This window comes from Colletotrichum spaethianum, assembly GCF_022836535.1.
Source record: "Colletotrichum spaethianum MAFF 239500 DNA, contig06, whole genome shotgun sequence".
In the NCBI taxonomy this organism is placed as follows: Eukaryota; Fungi; Ascomycota; class Sordariomycetes; order Glomerellales; family Glomerellaceae; genus Colletotrichum; species Colletotrichum spaethianum.
The window spans coordinates 1,083,149-1,108,747 of NW_026054776.1; the positions used below are offsets into that span (position 1 = coordinate 1,083,149).

The window sequence follows — 25,599 nt, forward strand, 5'->3', positions numbered from 1 at the left end:
ACCCAGAAGCACGTATCTCACGGTGCATTCCTTCAAAAGCAGTACAAAATCAATCTGTCCCGTGCTGACCAGCAATGAATGGTATCGTCTGCCGTTATCCATGACCAAGCAATTTCATATCCCGTCGTGGAGAAGCCCTTTCGTGCCACGCAGAGTCGGATGCAACAAAACCCAAACTCCTCGCTGAAGATGACCCCAACCGCCAGGAACCCATGACCGACAAATGCCAGAGGAGATATACCTACATTTGTTACGTCGTTGGACCGACATTCGCCAGGCTTGGTCGTTAAGACGTTTATCGAATCGTCATCTGCTTGACCATGTCTGCCTTGGCAGACGAAGTGCTGCTGCCGACACCGGCGCTAGCTCCTGCCTTCTTCTCAAAGACCTTCCAGAACTTCAAACTCTCATCGGCGGCTGAGGGGCAAAAGTTAGCAAATGCCGTGGTCGGAATGGAGAGGGGCTAAGTTTTCATGACTTACCTGCGGTAGCAAGCATCTGTCCATCGGGGCTGAGGCAGCTGTGCAAGACTCTGCTCTCGTGCGCAGGGATCTCGACATTGCGGACCAAGGTCGGGTAGCTCCAAATGCTGAGCGAGTTGTCGGGGAAACCGCTCGAACTGACAATCTCGCGGTAGTGAGGACTCCAGCGGAGGCTGGTGACCTGCGAGCCGGTGTCAATGCTGTTGACGCGAGCACCCGAAGTGGAGTTCCAGAAGTGGATGTGGCGGTCATACGAGCCACCACCCGTGGCCAGAAGGTTCATGTTCCAAGGGCACCAAGCGAGGGCCTTAACGGCGGCCTTGTGGTTGGTCTTGGTGAACTTGGGAACAGACAGGGAGCGGGCGTCCCAAATGGAGACGAGGTTGTCGTTGCCTCCGGTAGCAAGCTGAGCGCCATCGGATCGCCATTCAAGGCCACAGACCTCAGAAGTGTGCGAGACCAGCTCCGCCACCTTGTGCTCCGCAACGCGGACATCATGATTGAAGACAAGTCCGCTGCGGGCACCAGTGGACAGGAGGTGCTTGTTCCAGCCCATGACACCGACGCGGGTGTCGTGGCCAAACATGCTGCGAACCTTCTGGGCCTCGGCAACGTCCCAGATCTGAACCTCACCGGTGCCAAGACCGACACCGACGTACGCGCCGTCGCCAGACCACTTAACACTGCTGACGTACGTGTCAGGGCTAGTCTCGAGGAGGCAGCTGACGCTTCCCTCATCAGCGGACCAGACGTAAACATTGCGCTCAAGACCGATAGCAACCTGGTTGCCAGAGCTCCAGTCAAGGAGGTTGAGGTAGTAGTCGTCAATCAAGCCAGGAGCATCGAGGACACGCTCCGGCGCCGTAGCGACGCGACGGCGGAACTGGGCTGAGGTGGAACTGGCAGGCTTCAAGGGGCGGTTGTACTGCTGCCGAAGGTCGATGGGCTTGGAAGATTCGGGGGGTGCAGGCTTGAACTCAAGGATTCGAGTGTTGAGGCTGACGCCGCAAGCGCTCGCAAGAGAGTCTTGATAGGCAACCGTGTTCGGAGAAGGGCGGGAGTAGGTAGCAGGCTCCTCATCTTCGATGTTAAGGCCCTCAAGGGCAGCAATAGCGTCTTCGGTGGCAGACGAGAGAACGTTGGAGGCTTCGCTAGGGCTGGCCTTGGATCGCTTGTCGGGACGATCGAGCTTGCTGCTGCCGGCGTTGGAGATGGCGGAGCTGGCGCTGCGGTTAGGGATAAATCGATCACCGCCATAATTGACAGTGGTCTTGGCTGTCTTTTGCCTGAGGGAGCTCTTCTTGGACTTGGCGCTGGAGGGAGTTCTAGAGGTTCCAGAGCTGGTCAGGGTGAAATCGGAGACGCCAAGCTCCAGAGCTCGGCGAGGAGTCGAGACACCTCTGGCAATGTTGGACTTGGGCGAGTCGCGGTGAGATGACTTGGTTGTGGTAGATCTCGCCAAGTGTGCGGTGAGGTTGCCGCTGTAGGTAGACTTGCCAGAAGCGCGGTAGGTATCGTTGCCCGACTGCTTTTCAGGGGTGAACGGAGAGGAGTTCAGGTTCACTGAAGCAGAGGCGGTCGAATGCTGACGGGGGGAAGGGGTCAGAGGCATCCGTCCGCCAGCAGTCCGGGAAGAGAAGAGACCCTTGTGGGACTTGACGGGTGTTGATACTGATGCAGTGGCCATTTTGTCTAGCGGATATGTGGGGTATCGTGATAAAGCGAGTTGTGGATCTCCGACGGATGCAACTGATGCGCCGAAGGAGGAGGTATTGAGAGCTCCGAAAATCGAACGAGCTCCAAGAGACTCTAGCTAAAGGTTCCTGGATGTTGTGGTTGTTTGTTAGTATTCTGTCGTTGTTGTATTGCTCGAAAGTCGAAGTGGTGCCTTAACAAGAAGGGCTGTAAGTTGGAGGACGACCAAATGGCTGAGGACAGCGATAAGATCTAGCAGACTTGATTGTTCTTGAAGAGAGACTTTGTGTGAGATGTTTGACCCAGCTCGAAGGCGTAGGGAAAAGCGGTCCAAGAGGAGCTGAGGATGGAGAGTGGAAGTGATGAGGTTGAATATGGAGAGAAGAGAGCTTGAAGCTGGATAGGAGCTCTCACATCTTTTATTTACTTTGTGCCCCACAATCGTTGCGGCCGGGCAACGACGCTTGGGCCGGCTCTGCGAATCTGACGTGGAGCCTCTGACGCTACGGTCCGACAAGGAGACGCTGGAATTGCCGTCGGTCACGTGACTGTCTGCTTGGGCTCTGCCGCTAATCACTCAGGCCAATGAGCAGTGGAGCCCCTCTTCTCGGACACACCGTCTGCAGTTGCCACGACAGAACGCAGGCAAGATGGAGACACCCTGGAGACAGGAGGGTGGCCCGTGATTTCCTAACCAAGTCGCCTCGGGTTGTCAATGCAGGAACATTAGGACCTCCATCATCCCAGTGTGCGACATCCCGACTCGTTATCGCCATCGGTTATCAAAATTGCTTCCCGTGGAACAAAGCCGCCCTCGCCCTGATTTTCTCGCCCTTTCTGCTGCCCAAACCTCACACTCCACGCTCGAGCAGCCTGCAAGTCGGAGACATACTCTTATCAGCGACTTCGGCGATTGCGATGACTTGTTAGCACCGCTAATATTGCTGCCCATCATGGCCCAGCCCCAACCGTCACCAGCAACACCCGGAGCGCTGTCCCAGTCTCTTTTTGGCGGACCTGCCTCCCAAGCTTTGACGACAACACCGAACCAAGCCTCGACTCCGCTGTCGCAGCCAACGCCGTCACCGATGGACCAAGCACCAGGGTCGGCTACGTCGAGCAACAATACGTACATCATGCCCAACTCGCCCATCAAGAACAGAGGCACCTTGGATGGGTATCGGCCCAGAGTGACAAGGACCTTGGGGCAGCGACCGGCATGTCTGGTCAACGCCTCGGTCACGTATTGCGGCAACAATCACATTTATGCCTTTGGAGGCTTCGATCAGTACACTGATGAAGTGTACAACCACGTCCTCAAACTGGACTTGGTCAGCCATCAGTGGAGTCTAGTGGACAATTACGGCGATATTCCCGGCGTACGGATGGGTGAGTTCTCTTTGGAATGGCTTGCAGTGTCTTTCGTCGAATCTAATATGGAGTCTAGGTCACACGGCTACCCTTTATCAAGGCGATAAACTGCTCGTTTTCGGCGGCGAAAATGAGCATCGGACCTACCTATCCGACTTGATCATATTCAATCTGAAGACAGCGCACTGGACACAGCCCCAAGTCACAGGTCCTGTGCCGAAAGGCAGGGCACGACACGCGGCAGTCCTACACGAAGACAAGCTTTTCATTGTTGGCGGTATCACAGGTCACGATAACTATGTTCTGGATGACATTTGCTACCTCGACCTGAAGACCTTCACCTGGTCACGATCTTGGCGTTTTGTAGGTCGATTCGACCACTCGGCCTATATATGGGGTGATAGAGTATGGGTTTTCGGCGGGCTTTCCGAGGACATGGACAAAATCGGTGACCTTTGGTGGCTCGATCTCAAAGGCAGTCCTGCTTTTGACTCCGCGCCTCAAGTTGGGATCTATGACCGTCAAGCAGGCACTAGCCGAGCCGTTGGCTCGCCGCGACAACCCTATTCACTGGCACATCCGCCGCCAGCTGTTGGTGCGTCTGGGTATGCTGCCAACTCACGAACACAGCAGGTGAACCCGCCATCATTTCAACTCAAGACTTTTGCTCCTATGGCCCCGGAACCATCTCATCCCTGAAGTTCGTGTCCGGGCCCAATATACCTTCGCAAGGGTCTGGTATCCATTTCCATGTCTACTCTTCGGGCACGCTCCTTGATTTCGTCACTCCAGCAGCGACTATCACTTCTAAGGAGTGCTCTCTGTCAGCTTTGGACCTGGCCACTCTCCGATGGCAGAAGCTTGCAGAGGGCCGCGAGATATTCAAGTCGGGCTATCGCTGGCACTATTGCACGATGAATGAGGATGGGACCAAAGCTTGGTTGCTGGGCTGCCCAACTGATCCAGCCGCATCAGATCTGGGTCCTAATGGGTTCGAAGAGTACCTCAGGTGAGTTATTCTAACAGTCCCCGTTTGCACATGCCTTCCTAACGAAATTCTATACAGCGATATTATGGAGATTGATCTGCGCCGATATGGCTTCCTCGGCAACAACCTCTCCTCCGAGCCACGAATAGAGTCGAGGCCAACGACGCGAGTGATTGACCAGCCATCCAAGGGTCTAGGGGCCGATTTGGCCAAACTGTTTGATCAGCCGCCAGAAACTGGCAGTGGTACCGACTTTGTCGTCACAGCCTTGGAGGGCGATTATGAAGACGACGACATGATGAGTCGAGTAGCTGACGCTTCTGCTGACCAGAACTGGTTGGCACCTGACGCCCCTACGTCTCAACCAATCCACGTACACAAACTTATTCTTCAAGCACGCTGGCCGCATTTTGCCCGACTTTACAACTCTCAGATGGCAGAGTTCCATACCAAGAAGATGCATATCCCTGAACCGTACACAGTGGTTAAAGCGTTCCTCTACTATCTGTACACAGACAGTATTCATGGAACATCCGTCAACGAGAGCGGCGCTACCACAGACTTGTCGGACGTGGCCGGTCTGTTGGTCATGTCAAACATTTATGGCATTCCTCACCTCCGACTACTATGCGTAAATCGACTTTCCAAGGAGCTGGATGTCGATCATGCTTGTATCATATGGCACTGTGCTGGACTTGCAAATGAAGAATGGCTCCGCAAACGTGCAGCGCAGTTCTGCCTGACGCACTGGGGGCGCATCGTCCGGACGCAAGGGTTCCTTCGACTGCCGCGATCAGCGCTGGTCGAGTTGTCCCAGGAAATCGACATGGAAGGCCGCGTGGTGGGTGGCGACGAACTGGAGTATGTCGGCGGGCTAGCAGGGTCACGTTTTGGTGACGGTTGTTCCATCGTAAGTCGGAAGGAGAGTGTTGGTAGCAACCACACACAACTGCTCGACAGCGAGGCCGACGATGAAGATGGCATGGAGATGAGCTGAGCTCCTACTCGACACGTCCATGCCAAGTGGCAAACGATGCAAACTGCCCCTGCCCCTGCAAAGCATTCTACTTGCTTCGAAGGGGAACAAGACTGAGGCAGCAAGGAATGATGAGTGGTGTGTTCAGAACGAACCTAGCTGCCAGGCGTTCTGGCACTGGTTATCCCCTCAACTTATGACGGCGTACAAGTAACGACGATATGGCTTACGTGGAAATTCCGGTGGTGAGATGGCTTATTGCATGGTCCGGTGTTGTTTGCTTCATTCCAGGTGCGGTTCTTCTGCTTTCCGCTTTGACTTGGGTTCTGTTGGAGTTGTGGCCTTGTAGTCCTGTAGAAAGCGATATCCCAAAGAACAATAACAAAACAGAGGCTTGCTTTCTTGATCACTTTGCACAATGGTTTTCGATTCGATTCATTCGTTCAGTCTATGTTTTGGGAGATTTGTAAAACAAAGAAATTCAAAGACTTGAAACTTTTCCCATCCCGTGTCCGACTTCAACGCCTGCAGACTAATCATGCGTCTCATCAACAAACTGTCCTGCGCGCAACCCTCAAGACTAGAGGGGAGAGGATCATTCCGCAAACAATAGAAGCAAAGGGCCACTCGATGGCCACAATGCAAAACAAGCCAACCCCATATGGTTTTTGTTTCGTTCGTTGTCCAAACTCATACAAGAAGACCCTTCCTAACCAGACCCATCAATCATGTCCCCATGGTCCTTCTTATTTACTCTTTTCTTTTCATGTAATTCCATGGACAACATCCTGTGCATCCACGGGCTCTCAGGGCGTCTTTCCAACCTGTCCGTTGCCTGCTGTTCCGATAGCAGAAGAAGACACCGCGACGCGAGGCCATCAACTTATCGACAAAGGAAACTAAACCGGCGAGAAACCCAACAACGATGGCCTCATATCATGGCCTCGTAGCCGTCTATACTTTTTCGTTGTCGCAGAGGCTCGTATTAATCTAGAAAGGGATTGTATCGTGGTCGAAGAGTCGCAAAGCGTTACTGGTAAGTCTATATGAGGGTATAAAAACGGAGAAGAGCAGACTCGGTCGACCTGATAATCGACCAGAGAACCGTCCACGAAAGCAATGAAACGCCACGCCGTATGCCGCAGGCCAACTATGTGACCGAGATATCTAGTCGCGAGTCCACGACCGAGCATGACCGAGGTCACGTTGCTGGAGAGTTTCGAGTGACCGCGGCAATCTTCGCAAGTAACCACAATGAGTTGGCCAATGAGTGCGACAGGATCGCAAGACGAAATGCTCCGTTACATCATCTGATCTTCACCAATACCGGGCAGGTTAGACATCGAATTCTCCATGAGACCTGGAAGGCTAGCGAGATTATTGAGCCCCGCAGCCAGAAACTTGAAGTCGGGATTGCAAGGCGCCGAGTGTCCTTTGTGCTGTTTTACAGGTTAGCTTTGAAAACTCAATGACCCAAGTCAGAGGGATCGAACTCACGTATTTGAGGCCGTTGAGGTTCTTGTAGCGCTTGCCGCACACGTCGCATGAGAACGGTTTCTCCTTTTCCATCCCCAACGTACCGGGATACGGTGTGCTGGTTTCGGGGTTGACGATTGAGAAAGTTCCGTCCCCATTCTCGTGCAGCTGTTGTGTTTGGTGACCATGCGTCTTGTGGTACCTGTTTTGAGCCATGGTCAGCCACAGTTTACTAATACATCGAGCCGGTAGAAACTTACTTGAGGCCGTTCTGGTTCTTGTATGCCTTTTCACAGCCAATGACAGGGCACTTGAAAGGCTTGTGCTCCTCTGGAATCATCATTGCGCCAAACTTCTGGATCAGGGCCTTGTTGGCCGCGCTGTTGGGCTGGCTAGGATCGAAGCCCATTCCGATGAGGTGTGCTTGGATTGCTCGTTGCTGGTTGGTTAGGGCACCACCAGGACTGAAAAGATGCTTGCCAGGATCGTTGATGCAGAATTCGGAGTTGTTGCCGTTGGAGTTGCCAAAGCTCACGTCTCCAAAGTTGGAACCGTTGAGCTCCATATTACCGCCCATGGGCATCCCCGGCAGATCCTCGTCCATGTCGTCCATAGATGGCATCTGCGAGTTTTGGAGGAACCCGTTGTTCGGCCGCTGCTGCTGCGGCGTTGTTTGTTGGGTAGTAAGCGTGGGCGTGTTGACAGAGGATACTGTAGGGTTGTGCTGCAGACCAAAGCTTGCGGCTGCAGGAGTTGGTGGCTGAGATGTCCGCAAACCTTGAGTGAGACCCGAGGCGTTAACGTGCAACTGGGGTCTTTGCTGTTGGCCAAACATTTGTCGAGTCTGAGACATTGTTCTCTGGCTGTCATCCATCTCCATCGTGCCCAAAGCGTCATCCATTTCCATGTCACCAACTGCATCCATTTCGTCAAGATGCGACATTTGTCCATGCTGTTGACCCGTCATATTCTGCTGACCAAGCTGCATCCCAAGACCTCCCATGCCTCCGCCAAGGTTGGAGCCTGGGCGACTCTGCTGGCCGAGCTGCGACATGGAAGTGGTATTTTGTTGCTGCGTTTGGGGCCTTGCACTGCTGGCTCTAGAAGACGGCTGGGTGGGGATCGCGGCGAATTGAGAGGAGAAAGGTGCATTGCGCGCCGTGTTCGGGCTGGGCTGGGTATGCGATTCTTCGTAGTGCTGCAGAAGATCGTGCAGGTTGGGCAGATTCAGACCGCAGCAAGTGAAATCCTTCATGAAACTTGCCTCGAGTTTAGGCAAGTAAGAACCGGAATGGAAGGACGGCGAGGCTTGGTGGGCGAATGGTGAGGTTCCAGCCATGGCGATGCTAGCGAAGTCAGTCAGTACAACTTGTTGCGCGCAAAGGCAGCGATTCTGGTGAGTCGTGCAAGATGCGGCAGGTCGCCACCACATAGTGCGAGAGACGCATACGATGAATGGGGGCTAGAAACCGGGGAAACATACTCATCGCGAATGAAGCTGCCGAATGACATTCCTCCCCAGCTTGCGCCGCCCATCAGGCTGCCTGCCAGAGACTCTCGTCGTTGGCGGTTAACATGGTCGCGGTTAGGGTTGGCCATGGAGATTGGCTTGGGGCCAGCGCTGACAAAGGAGTCTTGACGACTCCGACCCATGGCGGAATCCATGGCTGGGCCAGTGGTCATATCGATACTCTTGGTCGGGAGGGGAGGAGGAAAGTCGAAGACGTCGTCGGGCAAGGCGAACGGATTTCTGTCGAAGCTGGACTTGGCGGGGGGCACTGAGGGGGAGGTGGATGAAGGGTCCCTCGTGCTTGTGGGTGTGGCGATGGTGATTGGCTTGGAGGTCCAGAGGCCTGCGCGAGAATCACGAACGTCAAAAGAATCGGTGGGCGTGAGGGGCTGAGGGGAGGGGAGTTGGGGGTGAGAGAGGTAGAGTTGGAGGAGCCGGGCGAAGGAGTCGCGAAGGCAGCGTTGTCAGAAGCAGAAGATGCAGAAGTGGTGGTGGTTGTGAAGGAGGAGGCCGACGCACGATAACTAATATTATCGGCGCTGGCGCTGTCAGGTCTGCTGGGCGTGCGCCTGTCCTCGCTGTTGTGGGCGGCGGCGGTGGACCGGGTCGACGGGTCCCTTGGGTCCTCGGTACTTGTTGGGTTGAACCAGCGGAAGGCGCTCCTCATGTCAGCTGGAAGTAGCCGTTGTATTGGGTTAGGTAGGGGACCGTGGCTCCCAGAACGTTTCTCGACCCTTTTTGTGGGTACTTATTAAATCGGGCCACTTGCTGCAGCCGGCGGATGCGCCCCGAAAAGGAGATCGAGTCCGCGTCTCAACTAGCAGTGCTGCCGCCGCAAGATGTCAAGAGGGAAAGGAAGGAAGAAAAAAAAGAGGGGTGGGAGAATGGGCGTGGGAATTATTCGTGTGGTTGCCCTTGTTTTCTTCCCTTCTTGTCTTGTGCTGATCTCCTTTTCTTCAGGAGCTGTAGTGCGTAGTATGTTTTCCCTTCCAGAGGAAAGCTCGGAGAAGGATGGGAGGGGAAGAGTTCCGTTAAAAAACGGTTCGCTGCGGAAATATATGGATGGGGGCTGCTGGAAGTGGAAGTGAACAATGGGCGGTGCCAGGTACCTATGGGCCAAGGCGCTCTGTACCTGACTGAGTGGATGGTTCACCGTGGCCGTGGTCGACCAGGGAGGCAAATAAAGGTGGGCTGGGGGCCGACCGAGGATGGGGGTTTCCGACGACGGCGCGTGGTATTGGTAATGACTTGTAGAGTCGCGTCGAAAGTCGGCGGCGACTCGAATCAGAGGGGCAAACGAAAATGACTTGAGTGTTTTTGCTAGAACACGCAAGCTCCCGTGTCTCTAGGGAATCGAGGATCGAGCCCGACCTAACTCCGGCCGACAGTGGGTGTAGTAGGTAGTGATGTGATGACGGCTGGATGATGCCTATCCCTGGACGTTGCGACCGAAACTCCGTCTGGGGTCGCCTAAGGTTCTTGGGGTGAAGTCGGAAAGGGTTGTGGCGATCTGGATTTGGACCATCGAAGGGCCGGCGTTTGGTCAGTCGGGACGACCCAAGAGAAGATATATATCGTTGAGTGGTTGCTTGGGCGGTGTCGACGTTGTTTATTATTATGTATAAGTCGTCGTCTTATAGTCTAGACAAGGTTGTTCCGGTGGATGCTGTATACCTAGCGGTGATTCCGGTACCAGCACAGCTGTGAATGCACGAGGTCTGACAAGCTGATAAGAAGTCGACTGGTCAAAGCAGCGAAGGGTTCAACGTGGTGTATGCGGTGTGATCTGTAACAACGGTTTCTGGCAAAGGTCGAGGTCTGGAGCAGACGTCGAAGAGCAAGCTGGGAGGGGGAAAGGGGTTTTGAATAAGAAGTCGGACGGTAGGTACGGATGGAGATGTGCATGCGTTGACTCGACTCAAGAACAAATCCGGGTTGTCCTGGTGTCAGAGTACAGGTACTTGACCGGTCCAGTGCGGGCTCCAGGTCGGCCGGTATAAGCGACCGTCAGAGGAGGAGAGAGAGGTGAGGAAAGAAGTGGGAGGGTACCCATAGGATAAGGCGGAACGAGTGCCAGAGCCAGAGCCAGAGCCAGAGCACGGGAGACGGTCCCTCGAAGAAAGCTCGGCCGATGTTTGGGGGTTTGGGGGCGTCGACGTCGACGGGGGTGTGGGATGAATCGAGGTCACTGGTTACTTTGGCCGCGCCTGTTCGACTGCCATTGCTATGTATCGATGGCCATTGCCTAACCATTACCAGAACCATGCACAGCAGGAGGACAACGACGGGGATGGCGATGGGGACCAACCCAACAGCCGTATCGTTCCCCCCTCCCCTTTCAACCTTGGGGCGTCAGGCACGTCGATGCAGCACATTTGACTTTTGGCGTTCCCAGATCGAGGCACAAGTTTGCTGCAACAACGGCGGCCCAGTCACAATGGGCGGCGCCTCTCCCTTTTTCTCTCCTCCAATTGGAACTGTAGATGGAAGCTTGGCCCCGACCTCAGGCAATGGCGAGGCAGGAAAGAACCAGAAGAGAGCAGGGGCTAGAGGGACACGGGCGAATGGCACCACACAGACACACACCTCGACGGCCGGCAACTGCAAGTATGACTCCTCGACGACAAACGGCGGACGACGGCTGAAGTGAGGACGCTCCGAAGTGTCTGGTCTTGTCTGATGTACACCATCCAACCCGGCCCAGCCTGAGGTAAAAGGAAGGGCTGGCAAGACCGGAAGACAATCAGAGGAGGAGTGCACCGTTTGCCATGGGATTGGATGCTTGGTCGGTGTCTCTCCCCTCCCACTTAAACAACATGGAAGTGGCCAGGAAAGAAAGGTACGTAGTACGGAACGGGCTCCAGCTCCGCATGAACGATGGAGGCGGCGACGAAGGGAAGGAAGGAAGGAAGGAAGGAAGGAGGGAGGGAGACGCTGGGCAGACAAGTCAAGTGCGTCGCGGGGCGAAGCCAACTTCGACGAATAGCATGGCAGGAGTAACCATGTCAAGCATGGCAAGGCAAGGCAAGACAAGACAAGGCGACGGCAATACCTGAAAAGGGGACCTTCGGTAAGAGCGCTCCTCCAGGCAAGCAGTACCTCAGGGGGCGTGGCACGATCCACCAAAGAAGGAACACCAGGCGAGGAAAAAGCAATGACTTCAGCGTCAATCGGTTCGCTGGCGCCCGGGGGGTCGAAGTCGGGGCCACAGACAGCACACAGGCACTCGGAGGGAAACGAGGCAGACCCAAAAGAAGCTATAATCAAAACGAGACGAGGGTCTGCCTGCACGCGAACACCTCGACGTCCTATGTCCATCATTCCAGGGCGGATGCCGTACGTTACGTATTAGCAGCGGATGGATCTCCGTTCTTACATCCACAGCCGGCAATAATAGTAACAACCACATTCATGCTCGCTCGCTCTCCTTCTCTCTGCTTGCCTTGCTTCATCCCGATCTCACTTGCTGGCTGGGCTTCCTTCTCTCCTCGACTACTGGCCTACCTCGATCATGTCCGACGCATAAGGCACTTCTTTGTGCCTCGCATTGTTGGAATGCTCCTCCGTAATATCAACGACGAACACCGGACCGCAAAAGGAGAACCATCCTCATCCTGTCTGCTTTGTTGAACCGTTTCTGGATCTGCTTTTTGCCACACGGCCACACGGCCACCGGCTTCTTCCAAAAGTACCGGTACCATCCCGGACGGCCCCCCAAAGAATGTCCCTGGGCTCCCCTTTTCGACATGACGGCCCAGGCGAGGGTCTGTCAACGTCCGCAGTCTGTCGGAGCAGCCCGTCTCAACCCAAAAGACTTATACGCTCCATGGTCGAAACACCATTTCATCCACTTATTTGCTTTGAGGCGCTCCTGACGCCCACGATAACACGTCTTAATTCTCCAGAAAAGGCACAGGAGACAGCAAAGAAGGAGTCTCGACTTTCCGTGTTAGAGAAAGCCGTCTCAAGCTCAGGGGACGGAGTGGGATCCAAACCGTTACGTGATCGACCCAGTATCTTGGAGACCTTTTTGGATTTCCGACATGGTTATGGCTGCTGTATTTTAAATGGGCCCGTCCAACTCCGTCGGCCCTACCATGCCCAACCACACCCACGCCAGGCCGTATCCCGTCACCTACCTACATACGACGGATACGTACTTGACTTGGAACCGTCGAGTTATCTCATCATTTCTCATCTCTAACATGGCCAATTCGTGGACAGGCACGATCCAGATTGCCAATCAGGGAAAAGCGAGCCTGCCTGCTTCGAGTAACCCGGGGCGCTGGGCCCTCCGAGGCAACGAGAGGCTGGCTGGCGGGTTATTCGCATGTATGGGACTAGCGTTAGCTGTGAGGTTCGTTGGTGGGTTAGCTTGACTGTCTCGAGACTGATCGTCGACATGCCTTGCCAAATAAGACGTCACCACGCGCAACCGGTCACCCATCCGATCATCGACGATGCCCCATGCGATATGTAGGTGCCTCTTGGAGAACGTTTCTCCAATTCGACTCCGACTTGCTCGCGCATCGCATTGGTGAGGGATGAGCGAAGAGGCCTAATGCCATCTTCCATGGCAGGCCTCATCCAACCCACCGGCTGGCAATAACATCACAGAGACAATCAACATCAGCGAACTACGAATAGCCCAGTATTTTCTGCAGCGGTGGACCCTACGGTACCGACGGATGGATATACCACGAGATGACTGGGCAAGGCTGCCGCACAACCGCTTGTAAACTACCATGCTTGACTCATAACCACACGTCTGGTGTCGGGAGCAGGCCTGTTTGGCCACCCCATGCTCCATGTGAAAAGTCTCTGGCACACAATGGACGCTATCCGTCGGTGATTAACCGCCATCGACAAAGACAAAATCCGAAAGAGTGTCCTGTGTCATTGGGGAACTTACCAAACGGACAAATACGTATACGATTGCATGAACAAACAGGATGCTTCAAAGCGGCCGGGGCCACAACATGACCCTAGGCAAACACTATTCGAAGGATTCTAGATTCGGAGTGGCACCAGCCACCACTTGCTCGACGCACTCGGCAGAACATGTTTGGTCTCTCGCCGTCGCCCATGCCGGACAAACGCTCCGAGCCAGACCGACCGGCTCCCTGCTCGAAGGTGCTGAGAATTGAGAGATACAAAGCGAGTTCAACATGTCAGATGGATTACATATCCCTAAGAGTCCTGTGGAAACGTCGGAAGCCAATGTGGCAGAAACCCGGTCTCTCGAGCGTCTATGCCTGCACCAAAGAAGGCGGTCTGGCTCAGACGTTTAGCTTTGGGGTCCTGGACTCGCATTTGCCTCAACTTTACACTCGACCTTACCTCAAGGGTGGAGGCAACGGAACACTGGGAACATGGTGCGTGAATACCTGCAGAAGCGGAACAGAATCAACCATCCCCCCCCCCACCGCCGATGCCGGTCCACTAGGGGCCCGACGAATGATGGTTTCGACATTGGCACCCCTAAAGACGCAGCCAAGCCAAGCGCCGGGACGCCAGGTCTATGCTTGGCTACGACATCCTTGCTAGCAGCGACAACTAAAACCAGCCTAACGCTCGCCGTGCACACCCTGCTGCCTTTCCCAGCGTTCGCTCCCGCTCCAGATGAAATCACCGTCGCATGGGTGGGCTGCGCGAGGCACTTGACACTTTGCTGCTCAGGGACATGCTCCTAGCGTTTTGGCTTGGACTGCCAGAAGCTGTGGCAACATGGGCAAGCCGCCTACGAACACCGCTTCATTAGCGCCGAAAGGCCGAATCCCAATTTTGCCAATAATTCTGACTTGTCTCAGGGAGCAGGACCGTTTGGAGCGAACCAGTGACGGCCTCTCGTCGCCCAGTCGCGCTTCAAAGGAAAGGCGGTGTGGAACACGTCCCACGGACACCTTACCTTCCACGGCAGACAACGACCTGCGATCTACACTACACAACAGCGTTTTCCGTATGGATACGCATACTCCCTGCTCCATTGCATAGAGCCTGGTCTCGTTGTTTGGAGAAGACCGGTGCATTCTCATTTCACCTGCAGACTTGACGAGTCCCAGGACGAAGAAGCTATAGACAAAGTTGGAAGAGATTTACTTTGTTCTGCAGCCGCGAGAAGCGAGAAATGTCGAACCAGCATCCCCAACCACGGTGTTGAATCACAGTCGTGCTGTTGGCAAACAACCGTGACACAGTCTCCTCGTACGGCAAGCTCCAAATTACTTTTCCGTGTCGGCATGCGTGAGCTGATGGAGAGAAGACTAGCCTCCGCCGGAACCTACCATTGACTATATTCTCAGACAAACGAAACTTGGGGCAACAGGGAGACTGAGCCATGTTCCTGTCATTATGTTCCTGTCATGATTTCATTCCGAGTCTAAGTCAACTAAAAACTCGGTGCAGGGCAATGGACCCAAAAGTGCTGTAGATCCCAGGGGATTGACTCGTTTGCCGTCGTCTCCTGCCAGATGAAGCACGTTATGAGCCTACAACGCCGTGCCCGCAAGATATCGGATCTCTGTGCGAAGTTGAGTTTGGCACCTCGATCTCGAATCCATCCAGTGCGCTTCTGTAATTCTTGCGTCCGCAGAGTCGTGCTCCACTGTTCATCACACTCTGCATGTGATAGCCATGTCCAGATAGTAGGTAGTTGGGCGAAGCTTCCTTGTTGACTTGTCCATCAAGCCCGGCTTCCCTCAATCGTCTCCCCGGCCGCTACGACAAGAACACATCGAGGGATCAAGTAGGTACCTACGTACGCGTGGCTACCGGGCCACTAACATCACCACCACCCACACATCACCCCGCAGGTACGGAGTCCCAAACCCTCCTCATGTTGCACCAGCCGGCCGAGATCGCGGAGACGGCAACGGTAACGTCAGCGTTTGTGCACCGTTCGGCCGTTCGTCAATACAAAAGTGTGCCTACGGCACGGCCAGGAATTGCAGCGGGGTTCCGCCCGAAATGCCGCAATATTGATGCTGCATGGTAGATTATCCCATCACTTCCAAAGCCCACCCACCTGTGGATACCCGTACGCGAGATGACATTTCTTCCATCAGGTAGGAGATTGTTACATTGAAGGCAGATTCCGCACGTTATTGCTGGTGAGCCTTGTGGACCAACCTTTAACTCTCTGGCTGCATTGTCCTCGGTCATCGAATCGTCGTCCACCAACGTTGTTTGGAAGCCCTAGCCAAAACACGAATGGATGATGGCATGTCACCACCGGAAACACTACGTTTTCTTATACACACAACACTCCCCTATTCACTTGGTGCCAAGACTGCATGGTCACGACTCCACGGAAGCAATGGGTCGATTCTGCTTACACATACTTTGGGATTGCCTTTGGTTTCAACATCCCTTCATCGACCATGCTCAGCTGTTGTCGGCGAATGAGCATGGCAGAACGGGTCCTTTAACCACCTCGGGATTCGTCCAGACTACCAATTGCCACCAAACCCAGAGCGAACAGGTCGGTACGTAATATTTTCAACACCGGGTTCACTCCGTACAAATGACTCGGCGCCAGCCGATCTAAGAGCTTCAGACAGGGTTGACCCAGGAACGAGCCTCAGAGTACATTGGGCAAAGGGTTTTGCACCAGTTGGCCCAATAAACGTAAGGCATTGCCCCCGAGCCGCCTGCGCACAACTACTCAATGGTGCATGAGGCATGAATCAGACACGGCGAGGTCTAGAACCGAGGGCCAGCGGTTCGGATGAATGTGCAATTGAGGAAAGGGTTGTTGTTGAGGGGAAAGTTTTTGGGGTCTGACGGGCTTGTAAGAGGTGCGCGAAACGAGTAGGCCTACAAAGGCGAATGCCAGGAGAGAACGGCCTCGGAGGACTTGCGAATTGAGAATCGTCGTATGCAAGCGCAAACGCTAGCAGTCAGTGAGGGGGGACTTGGTCTTTGATGGGCGGAGGCCAAACGTGGCAGGACGGGAGCACATAGAGGACCCTGGTCCTAGCAAGGATTGCAGAAGTCTTCTAGAAGACGGTTCGGGCTGAAGAACGAGGCACCACAGAAAGTCACCGCCCCCTCCCTTCGTCACCACCGCGTGAGGTTAGGCCTTCACTACCTAATCTCCTTCGTAAAGGACCTGGACCTAGTCCATGATATCGATTGCCATTCATATGCGCAGCCTCTGTACCACGGAACGAGCCATCACCCAACCAGCGGTGAGGATTACGGGGCATAGCTATATCGCCGTATGCAACGCATAGGTATTAGCGAGGACCCTGGATATTGGGGGGGGCGGTGGAAGCTCTGTGGATTGTGATGGCCGGTGGACTGCATGACTTGGACCCTGAGCATCTAGAAGCTCTGAAACGCAAGAGCACTCGAAACTCGACGAGAACTGACCTATGGCAGATTGCCCTCCTATTTCTGCACCAACGCACGTACAGCACACTGTCGTGGGCACGTTGAAGAGTTGGGGGTTGGATGGTTTGTGTCCTTCGGGAGGCGGTCATGAGATGGGTTTCGTTCACCGCCTTCGGACGCTGATCTAACCATCGCCAAGATGGAATGTTTGACGGCTCTGCGTTCACTTCAGGTCGGTCTTACGGAGCACAATCCAATCACAGGCATCCCCGGGCGTTTTTCTCAGTCTCTTGCCGGAGGTGACACCGAAAACGGCGGGGTAGATTTGGTCTACTTGTTGCAATCCGCCGCATGCAGCTGGTGCACGCAATGATGGTCCATGCCGACATGTCGCCAGAAATTCTCTGCATTTGCTGCAGTCTCCATCAGGCATGGCCGGACCCAAAATCGAGGATGGTCTTCAGTGCGGCTGTCCGCGGGGAAAAGAGGTTTGCAGACACTCTCCTCCCAGCACCAAGGGGCGCGTACTTCGCGGGAATCCACTGGCGCACTAACCAAGCGCAAAGGACGCAGAACGAGGGAGCCGTACCAGAAGACTAGAGACGGCCCAGACTGGAACATCAGGCCATTGCCATCCTTCCTGGTTGCACCCGACGAACAGGCTTCTAGAATGGTTATGAGGATGCGCGGATGACACGGGGCGCCGCGGAACGCAGCTTCGGGCGCGGCCGATGAAGAGGGCCGTTCGCTCTTCAACGGAGAAGCTTCTCCTCGGCCGCTCAGACCTGTTTGTCTACTTGGGCAGACAGTACGACTGTTCGTTCGTTGCCCGGGACATCAGAGCCGAAAGCGAAGCTGGGGTCTCGGTCATCAAGAACTGTGGACATAAGTCGGCGATCGAGAGGTGCGTCGCCGCGTGTCAAGGATCACCGATACGCGAGGGTTCTCTACGTTGCTTGAAGCTTCGGGGAGCACAGGTTTTCGGCGTTTGAAGCTCTCGGGACTTACATAACCCACTGGGGCTGTGAGCAAACGGCGAAAATAGGAATTGGGTGCTAAAGTGGTCAGACCGGGACGGGACACCTTGGTGGAAGCACGACGCCGCCCGTGGCCTCTCCATTTCCTGTGGCTGGAAGCGAGAGGCCGGCCAATCAGAGCCGACTGGATTTGGTCTCCTGCGCGGCTTACTCAGACACGGCGGAAATTTCTCGGTGTTTGCTTGGGGAGTCTCGCAGTTCGCTGGGTCCGCTGAAGGCCGCTGAGAGGCCGCTAGAACACCGCTACGCTGTGCCGTAAGGCGCTGAGCAAGAGGACGGCCGGACGGCAAAGACCGGGCAGCAAGGGTCCATTACATCATGCCGTAGCGACGACCTCATGGCACGATTCTGGGTCCCAATGCGACTTTTTTTCGCCCACGCCGCGTCCCGTCCACCAGGTTTTCAATCGCCGTTCAGATCTCTGTCATCAGCTCTGTCGACCCCATTTCCAATCGTTCCGTTTGAATATAAGCCTCGTTGGCACTCCGCTTCAGCACTAGAATTCCCATCAGCAATCCAGATCTCCAAAGATACCCAACATCAGATCCGCAGTTCTTCTGAGTTCTGCACACGAGCACCAACGGCAAGCTAGCAGCTATATCTAGCTTCGAACCCCGATCCGTCATCGATCCGTCACCGGGTACATCGTACGACATCATCAACCCCACGGCCACCAGCCCAAACCCCGACAACACCAAAACCACAAGGCTGCGCACCTGAGCCGACTCTTCTGCAGCTTCACACTTCCACCTTATCATCCTTCTTCCAAAAGGCAGAACCACAGCCTTGCATACTCACTGGTATCACCACCCACTTCAGCTCTACACTCACAAAACAAACCGCAATCATGAAGGTCCTCAGCAAAGAAGAGGAGGCCGATCACTACAAGGTCGTCGTCAAGGCCGGCCTCGTTGGCGGCACGGTCGGCCTCGGTGTCGGCCTCGGAGGCGTCCTCTTGGCGACCAAGCGCTACCCGGCCTTCCGCCAGCTCACCCTGCCCTTCCGCTCCTTCCTCGTCACCTCGTCCGCGACCTTTGGCGCCATCGTCCACGCCGACCGCGAGTCGATCCGCTACGGCAAGGAGAAGGACCCCATGTACGGCTACAAGGACGCGACCGCGCGCGCCGTCGCCGAGGCCAAGGCCAACGAGACATCGCTGCAGAGGTTCAAGGAGTGGGGCCGCGAGAACCGTTACTCCATCGTCTTCGCCTCATGGCTCGCCTCCATGGGCGTCGCCCTCTCCATCGTCGGCCGTAACAAGTACCTCACCGGCCCCCAGAAGCTCGTTCAGGCGCGTGTCTATGCCCAGGGACTCGCCGTCGCCATGCTTGTCGTCACCGCCGCTTTCGAGATGAACGACGCCAAGCAGGGTGCCGGCCGCTGGGAGACCGTCATGATCATCGACCCTGAGGACCCGGAGCACAAGCACCTCATTGAGAAGAAGATCCACAAGGAGGACTACGAGGGCCAGGACCTCTGGAAGGGTAAGTCGTTATCTCCCTGCGCAACACGCATCCGGCCCGCCCCCCCATCTAGGAGCTTGTAACTGATTCGGATATCAAACAGACATGGTCGCCGCCGAGGAGCGCCGTATCGCCGCCCGCAAGGCCACCGAGCAGAAGTAAACGCGTTCAAACTACGCTACCATTTTAAAACCTATTAACAAACCTCCGTCGCCCGACCACCTCAAGACCCCGCCCCCACCCACCTCACATGCGGGGGGGGCCTATTGTATGATTTCGCAAGCTATATTCCTTTCCGCATCATTTTCCTTATGTCCTTGGTAACTAGAGGCTCTCGAGAAAAAAAGCACTTGTCTTCTCCCGGGAGTTGGAGGAGAGCAGCTGGCGGTTGTTCGGTTGGGTGCATTACCGGCGTTTTTTTGTATGAGAGAGAAGCGGGCGGGCTCACAAAACCCGCCCAAAGCCATGATTGTTCAACGTTATGAGTGCAGAGGCAAGCGAAAACTGTTTTGCTTAGACAGATTGTGTTGCCCTGCCGGGCCAATTGGCCGGCGGTGGGAAGAAAGTCTGGACGAAACGTCGAATACAATTCCCATCTAATTTCAAATTCCTAGCCCTTTTTAAACATCACATCTACTATGCCTGGCAAGTGACTTATTTCCAGCGTGGAAACCAAAGTTTTCGCCGGGGATTACCCGGCCTGAGCAACTCGGCTCGGCCGGCTTACACGCAACAAGATCGCTCAGTTGGCTTCCACGCCGCCGACGGGCATCGACTTGCTTCGATCTCCGGCCATTATCTGCCGTCGTTTTCGATCACAGAGACACACACATCATGCTTGGCTCACAGGAATCGGGGGGCATGTCACCCTCCGTGGTTCTCAGCGCACGTCCCCCCTTCTACCTCGCAGCCTCCGTCTCTCTCTTTCTCACCCCACGGCCTTTCAAGCCAAACCTCGCGGGCCGTTTTTACTCCAAACTCCAACAGACCAGCAGCTGCACGTAATCGACCCCAAATGATCACCGAGATGCTGCCCCTTGCCTAGTGACGTACGTACCATCTCCATCCGTACAAGCAACGCGGGGGAATGTGTAGACGCACGAGTCAGTCGGAGTCGTCGATCCGGCTCAGTAGAGATAACGATCCTACCCTGGTTCCGCGAGATCTCAACATTACGGGGCCCGTCACGTCACACAAGACAAAGCAGTAACAGATGGCGGGTTTCAAATAGGACTTTATTCAAGAGGGAAAAATGCATGCCTGCCTGCCTGCCGCCCACCGGGGTTTTATGAAGCCGTTCCGTCATCAAGCATAAGTACTGTAGCTGAGAAGATGGGGTGTTGTTTTAACGATACAAGTTGAACAGAGGTCGAGGGAAACCCCCTCCCCCCCAAAAGGTCACGATATGGTAGACAAGATAACAAAGAAAGCAATAACAACGGAAGGATAGACCTCAAACCTCGATGGTGAAGTGGCTGATTTGGGAATAATATGCATGCACGGCCAATTCCAACATCCAAACATCGCTAAACACCTCGCTGCCGTCAAAGCCGCCAATCATAAACAGACGACTGTCGTACAGCACGGTGCCGTGATAACCGCGACCGCTGGGAGGCAGGCCGTAGACACGCCGGCGATCCCAAGTCATGGTGACAAGGTTCAGCAGAAGTACATCATTCGAGTATTCATTGCCGTCATGGCCGCCAATGACGAAAAGATAGGAGCCCACGAGGGTGGCCGTGTGGGACAGGCGGCGGAAGGTTTGCGGGATGGAGACGGCCTTCCATATGTGGGCATCGACGTCGTAGACCCACACATCGTTAAAGCACTCGCCACCATCGGAGCCGCCAAAGATGATGAGCTTGCTGCCTACCATGTTGGCGGTGTGGTACCCACGGGGTTTCGGGCGGGTTTCCCGGACCCCGGGAGGCGGGGCCCGCTCTGGTCCGGAGACGAGCTTCCACGACATCTTGTTCATGTCGCTAACGTCGAGCCTCCAGACGTCGTTGAGGGCACGCACACCATCGCCGCCTCCGAATATGTAGATGCCGTTCTTGTAGAGGCAGGCCGTGTGGGCCCGACGTTTCGAGGGGACACGTTCGCTTGTAATCTTGGGCCGATGCCACCGGAAATTCGTCGTGTCGAGAACGTATATGTCGTTGTAGTAGGCGGGCCCATCCCCACCGCCAAATATCACTAGTTTCTTGCCCACAGCGGTGCAGGTCATTGCGCGTAGTGGTACAGGGATCTCGCCCGTGACGTGTGGTACAGACCAGTAGAAGGCATCGGCGTCGAAGACATAGAGCTCGTTGAAACAGGCCCGCGAGTCGCAGCCCCCAAACACGAATATGTTGGACCCAACCAACGTCGTGGTATGGGCACGGAGTGATGTGTGAGGCGCCCCTGAGACCGGTGCGCGGGACCAGTACATGCCTGACGAAGGAGCTGGAGGGACATCTGGCGCCGTCTTGGGATCCTGGAGAGGGGGGAAGGGGATATGCTGGCCCTTTGGAGCAGACCGGGAAGAGGAGGTCATGGTGGAGAGCTGGCGTGTCGAGGTGGATGAGAGAGGGAGTGAAGGCTTGCCGGCTATCGCAGACGTGGAGCGCATAGCAATTGGGCGGCGGCCATCGCGGTCAGAGCCGGGACCACCGGTGGACTCGGAGCCATCGTTGCTGTTCAGAGTCGTGGCATCGCTGGCAGTGTTGCTGGGTCGGGAGGAAGGCGGCGGTGGCTTGGGAGGGTTCGAGGTCGTGGGAGTGGTACGGGGAGGTGGATGTGCAGCTTGTGCAGCTTGTGCAGCTTGTGCTTGCGAGGCCGATTGCGAACGCTGGCGGATGGACAGCTCGGAGGGTTTGCGGCGGCGGTCCTGACTCTTGGACGAGAGGTGACCGGGCGTATGAGAACGGGAGACGGGGCCGCCGGGGGCGGAGGGGACGCGGCGGTGGTCGAGGTCACGGTCGCTAAAGTCCTCGAGATCGTCGGGCAGGCCGGCGACGGGTGGTGGTGGTGAGGGGCGCGGCGGCTCGCCGGGCGAGGGAGCCGATATCTTTTGAGAGCGGATGACCTTGGACTTGAGGGGGGACCGGGGGTTCTTGTCCGTGGACCTGGCCGAATCAGCCATGGTTCGGCGGGGTGATGGTCATTGCCCCCCTCTCGCGAGGATATGGATGGAAGCCCGGGGGTTGGTTTTGGGACGCGGTCGCGGATGCGGTGCGGTTGCGAGGGAGAGGGATGGTGGGAAGATGGAGAGAGATGGCACGGAGGGGTTGGCGGCCAATTGCTCAGGCAAGGTCGTTTCGAGAGCCGTGATTCGGGAGGGGCGGGCGTCGGGCGTGAGTCGTGAGAGGATTTGTTTACACGACGAGGTTGCAATTAGGATGACTCGGCGTTTGGTGTTTGTGGTGGTCGTAGGTGGTTGCAGAATGCAATGCGGGAGAATTGGAGCCCAGTCCAGCCGCAAAATGGGAGCCCGCTTGCGAGGTTGCCGCTGGGTCGGTTAGGGTCCCAGCTTTCCCACGTTTGGAGGCACAAGTCACAGGTCAGGTCTGGCGGTGTTGTCGGGGTTTAGGAGGCGCTGGTACACTACTGGCTCAGGCTTGGGGCTCCAGGCTCAAGCAAGGCAAGCGGACGGGAGGGCCAGCGAAGCCCAGACCCCCGGGCAGGGTAAGGTGCGTCCGGGTAAGGCAAGTTGGCAAGGCACGACTTCGGTGACGGGGCCTTGTTAGTGCGGTCAGGCGTGGTGCCCCATGTCGGCTTTCCTTAAGATGCGGGAGGTTGGAAGGTGTTTACTGGAGCGCCTTGACGGATCCTTGCACGAGATTGGCTGGACCGTCGCCGTGACCCGGGCTGGCCTTCAATGCCTCTGGTCCCTAATTCCAGCCCGCGTATCACAAGTCTTGTTGCGGAATCCCCCTCGCCAACTCCCGAGCACGGACCACGCCGGCCCCTGCATTGGCACCGTGGGCTGCTGTCCCTCTTGAGCTTGTCACGCCTGTCTGCTGTCATTGGTGAGCCAGCAAGCGCGTGATTGGTCGCGTGCACAAACTGACATTGGCTCGTCACCGACAACCGGTTTCATCTTCTCAAGCACAACTTCACATGTCTGGTCCCGGATTGTTGATATTCGATATCACGTCGTTTGCTGTGAGGCTCACAGCTTGGTGCGACTTCATGTAATGCTCGATGCTTATACCTCCCTACTACACAAGTCGAACAATCTGTGTATGCGTATGAACTCAATGTCGTATTTGAGAAGAACAGTAAACCTCATATCATCAACAGACAAGGATTTCTGAGATAGGCCCAGGTACCTGAGGATCGTTTTGCGTCTATTGACGCTTTTTGATCATGGACCCGAGGGCAGGCGCAGTTCCATCCATCCGCCCGCACCTCCAGGACCTCGCCTGACATGGCTATCACCAGCTCTAACTTTGGCCTCACAACCTTACCACAACGCGGGAATCCAAATAACCAAGTACGTGCTTGATCGCCAAGACATCATTTGGCATGGCTGATGTGGCCGAGATCCCTCTAAAAGCGTCGTCACATCCCAAGACACACTCAGCGACTCGACTGAGAGCATCCTCTCAAACATGGCGCTTCTTGAGCCCAATCTACGACCTCTTCTGTCGAGACGTTGACAAGACACTACTGGGTGTAGGATTTTGTCGAGCAAGAAAGAGGCACGAATGCCTGACTGTGGAAAGCGATGGCTTCTGGGTGCTTTGACGAAAGGGCAAATAGAAGGCGAGAGCCTAGCGCCACACAACTTGGTTCTCTTGGATATCTGACCACATCCCACTGGTAACTTACTGGTGGGACCAATTCCTTCGTGCCTACTGTTTTTCTGGGTTTTATCTCTCTTACTTCTCATCAACGCAGAGGTTTGCGGGCATTTAAGAATACAAGCTATGAAAGCCGGGAATTGGTTTCCGAGACAATCGCTACACTACTGCGTTACTCTCGGTATCACCAAGCGCAAAACGCTAATTAGATTAGCTCTCAGCATGTTTAGGGATCCTTAGCTTTCAGTATACGACACTCTGAACTCTCCTCGCTGCACTTGAGATGAATCGCAACCTTCACGCTTGTCGGGACTAACCTACTCCTCTCGGAGAGAAGATATGCCTCGACCATGCCTAGATGTCATCACGCCGGCTCACCCCCCGCGTTTCTATTGCTCGGGCCCTGGCTAGCACCGGGAAGAATTCTTTGCCGGAACAGCACACCTCGCGCGCAACAACTGCTGCGGCAACGTTGGAAACTCACTTTGGCCGCTGAACCCGAAGTGCTTAGACAGATCTGTTCAAAAGCGGGGCACCGCAACCAACTCCTTTGCATCGGCTGGGGTCGTTGCTCTACTTTCTTGAACAACGTCATCTCAGCTCGGCGGGTTACACGAAAGCCCCCAGTTAGCCTTCCCGGCCTTTCCTTATCTGAGCAGCGGGCAACTCCTGCCGCAGTTTGGGTTTCACTGACTAGACGAAATACCACAAAAGTAAGATAAGAAGGGGAACTCTGCCCTATTGAGATTGGACGACGCAAAGGCTCGCGAGGCTACTTGGGGGATGGCCAAGGAAGTTGGCAGTGTGCGATTCAAACACAGCCTGGGGGAAAGGGATGTTGTATTTTGGCTACTTCAGCTTTCGACCACCGTTATGTGATCGTCGTCGACTCGCTTCGGAAACGGTGGCTTTTTAAGGGTACTGGTTCCGAGATGCGCCAAGAAATCTACAGGACCCCTTGCCACCGATACAACCCATATTCCCAGGGCATTGGGGAATTTAGTTCCCCAGGCGTTAAGATTCAAGTATTTGGGGAGTCGGTGGGGTCTGCGTCCGTGAAAGATGGAGAATGGAGTTCTGCCAGACTTGTAGAGGCGTAGGTAATCCGCCTGCACGGGACATGATTCAGTTCCAACCTTTTTCTGTCAAGACGGGGGGGGGCTTTTGTTGATGGACTGGGCCTGGCCATACACGTGGATGGAGCACCGTCGCGTTGCAGTGGGATAGAACCACGATATACCCATCTGTTTGATTGACATTGAGCCCCAATATGATATCTATTTTGCGTCATACTCCTACCAGTCCTGACGAGTCTGACGAACGACGACGGGGAACCAGGGTTATGCGAAAGGGCTATCAGAGGCTTCGAGAGCGATCTCGCCATCTTTCAACTGTCTACGTTGCATCGACGAGCGCATCCGCAACGCCCCGCTGAATATCGGTATCGCAAAGATTGGAGAAGGATAGTATTCCCAAGTCA

The 25,599-nt window shown here is 55.3% G+C and overlaps 5 protein-coding genes across 5 annotated transcripts; 2 read left to right on the forward strand and 3 right to left on the reverse strand.

Moving 5' to 3' along the window:
* Positions 1–295: 295 nt before the first annotated feature.
* On the reverse strand, positions 296–2,169 carry ColSpa_03305 (werner syndrome ATP-dependent helicase; the record flags this gene model as incomplete). Its single annotated transcript, XM_049269517.1, has 2 exons — positions 296–417; positions 483–2,169. 2 exons carry the CDS (start codon positions 2,167–2,169, stop codon positions 296–298), a joined length of 1,809 nt encoding a protein of 602 aa, XP_049125474.1.
* Positions 2,170–3,130: 961 nt separating this feature from the next.
* On the forward strand, positions 3,131–5,533 carry ColSpa_03306 (RING finger protein ETP1; the record flags this gene model as incomplete). The annotated part of the gene is made up of 4 exons (XM_049269518.1): positions 3,131–3,566; positions 3,625–4,143; positions 4,182–4,557; positions 4,615–5,533. 4 exons carry the CDS (start codon positions 3,131–3,133, stop codon positions 5,531–5,533), a joined length of 2,250 nt encoding a protein of 749 aa, XP_049125475.1.
* Positions 5,534–6,813: 1,280 nt separating this feature from the next.
* On the reverse strand, positions 6,814–9,165 carry ColSpa_03307 (transcription factor SKN7; the record flags this gene model as incomplete). Its single annotated transcript, XM_049269519.1, has 5 exons — positions 6,814–6,951; positions 7,010–7,190; positions 7,249–8,334; positions 8,472–8,841; positions 9,018–9,165. 5 exons carry the CDS (start codon positions 9,163–9,165, stop codon positions 6,814–6,816), a joined length of 1,923 nt encoding a protein of 640 aa, XP_049125476.1.
* Positions 9,166–18,716: 9,551 nt separating this feature from the next.
* Positions 18,717–19,494, forward strand: ColSpa_03308 (response regulator mcs4; the record flags this gene model as incomplete). The annotated part of the gene is made up of 2 exons (XM_049269520.1): positions 18,717–19,353; positions 19,436–19,494. 2 exons carry the CDS (start codon positions 18,717–18,719, stop codon positions 19,492–19,494), a joined length of 696 nt encoding a protein of 231 aa, XP_049125477.1.
* A 1,291-nt stretch (positions 19,495–20,785) lies between these two features.
* Positions 20,786–22,456, reverse strand: ColSpa_03309 (host cell factor 1; the record flags this gene model as incomplete). The annotated part of the gene is made up of 1 exon (XM_049269521.1): positions 20,786–22,456. The coding sequence occupies one exon, from the start codon at positions 22,454–22,456 to the stop codon at positions 20,786–20,788; it is 1,671 nt and encodes a 556-aa protein (XP_049125478.1).
* Positions 22,457–25,599: the final 3,143 nt, after the last annotated feature.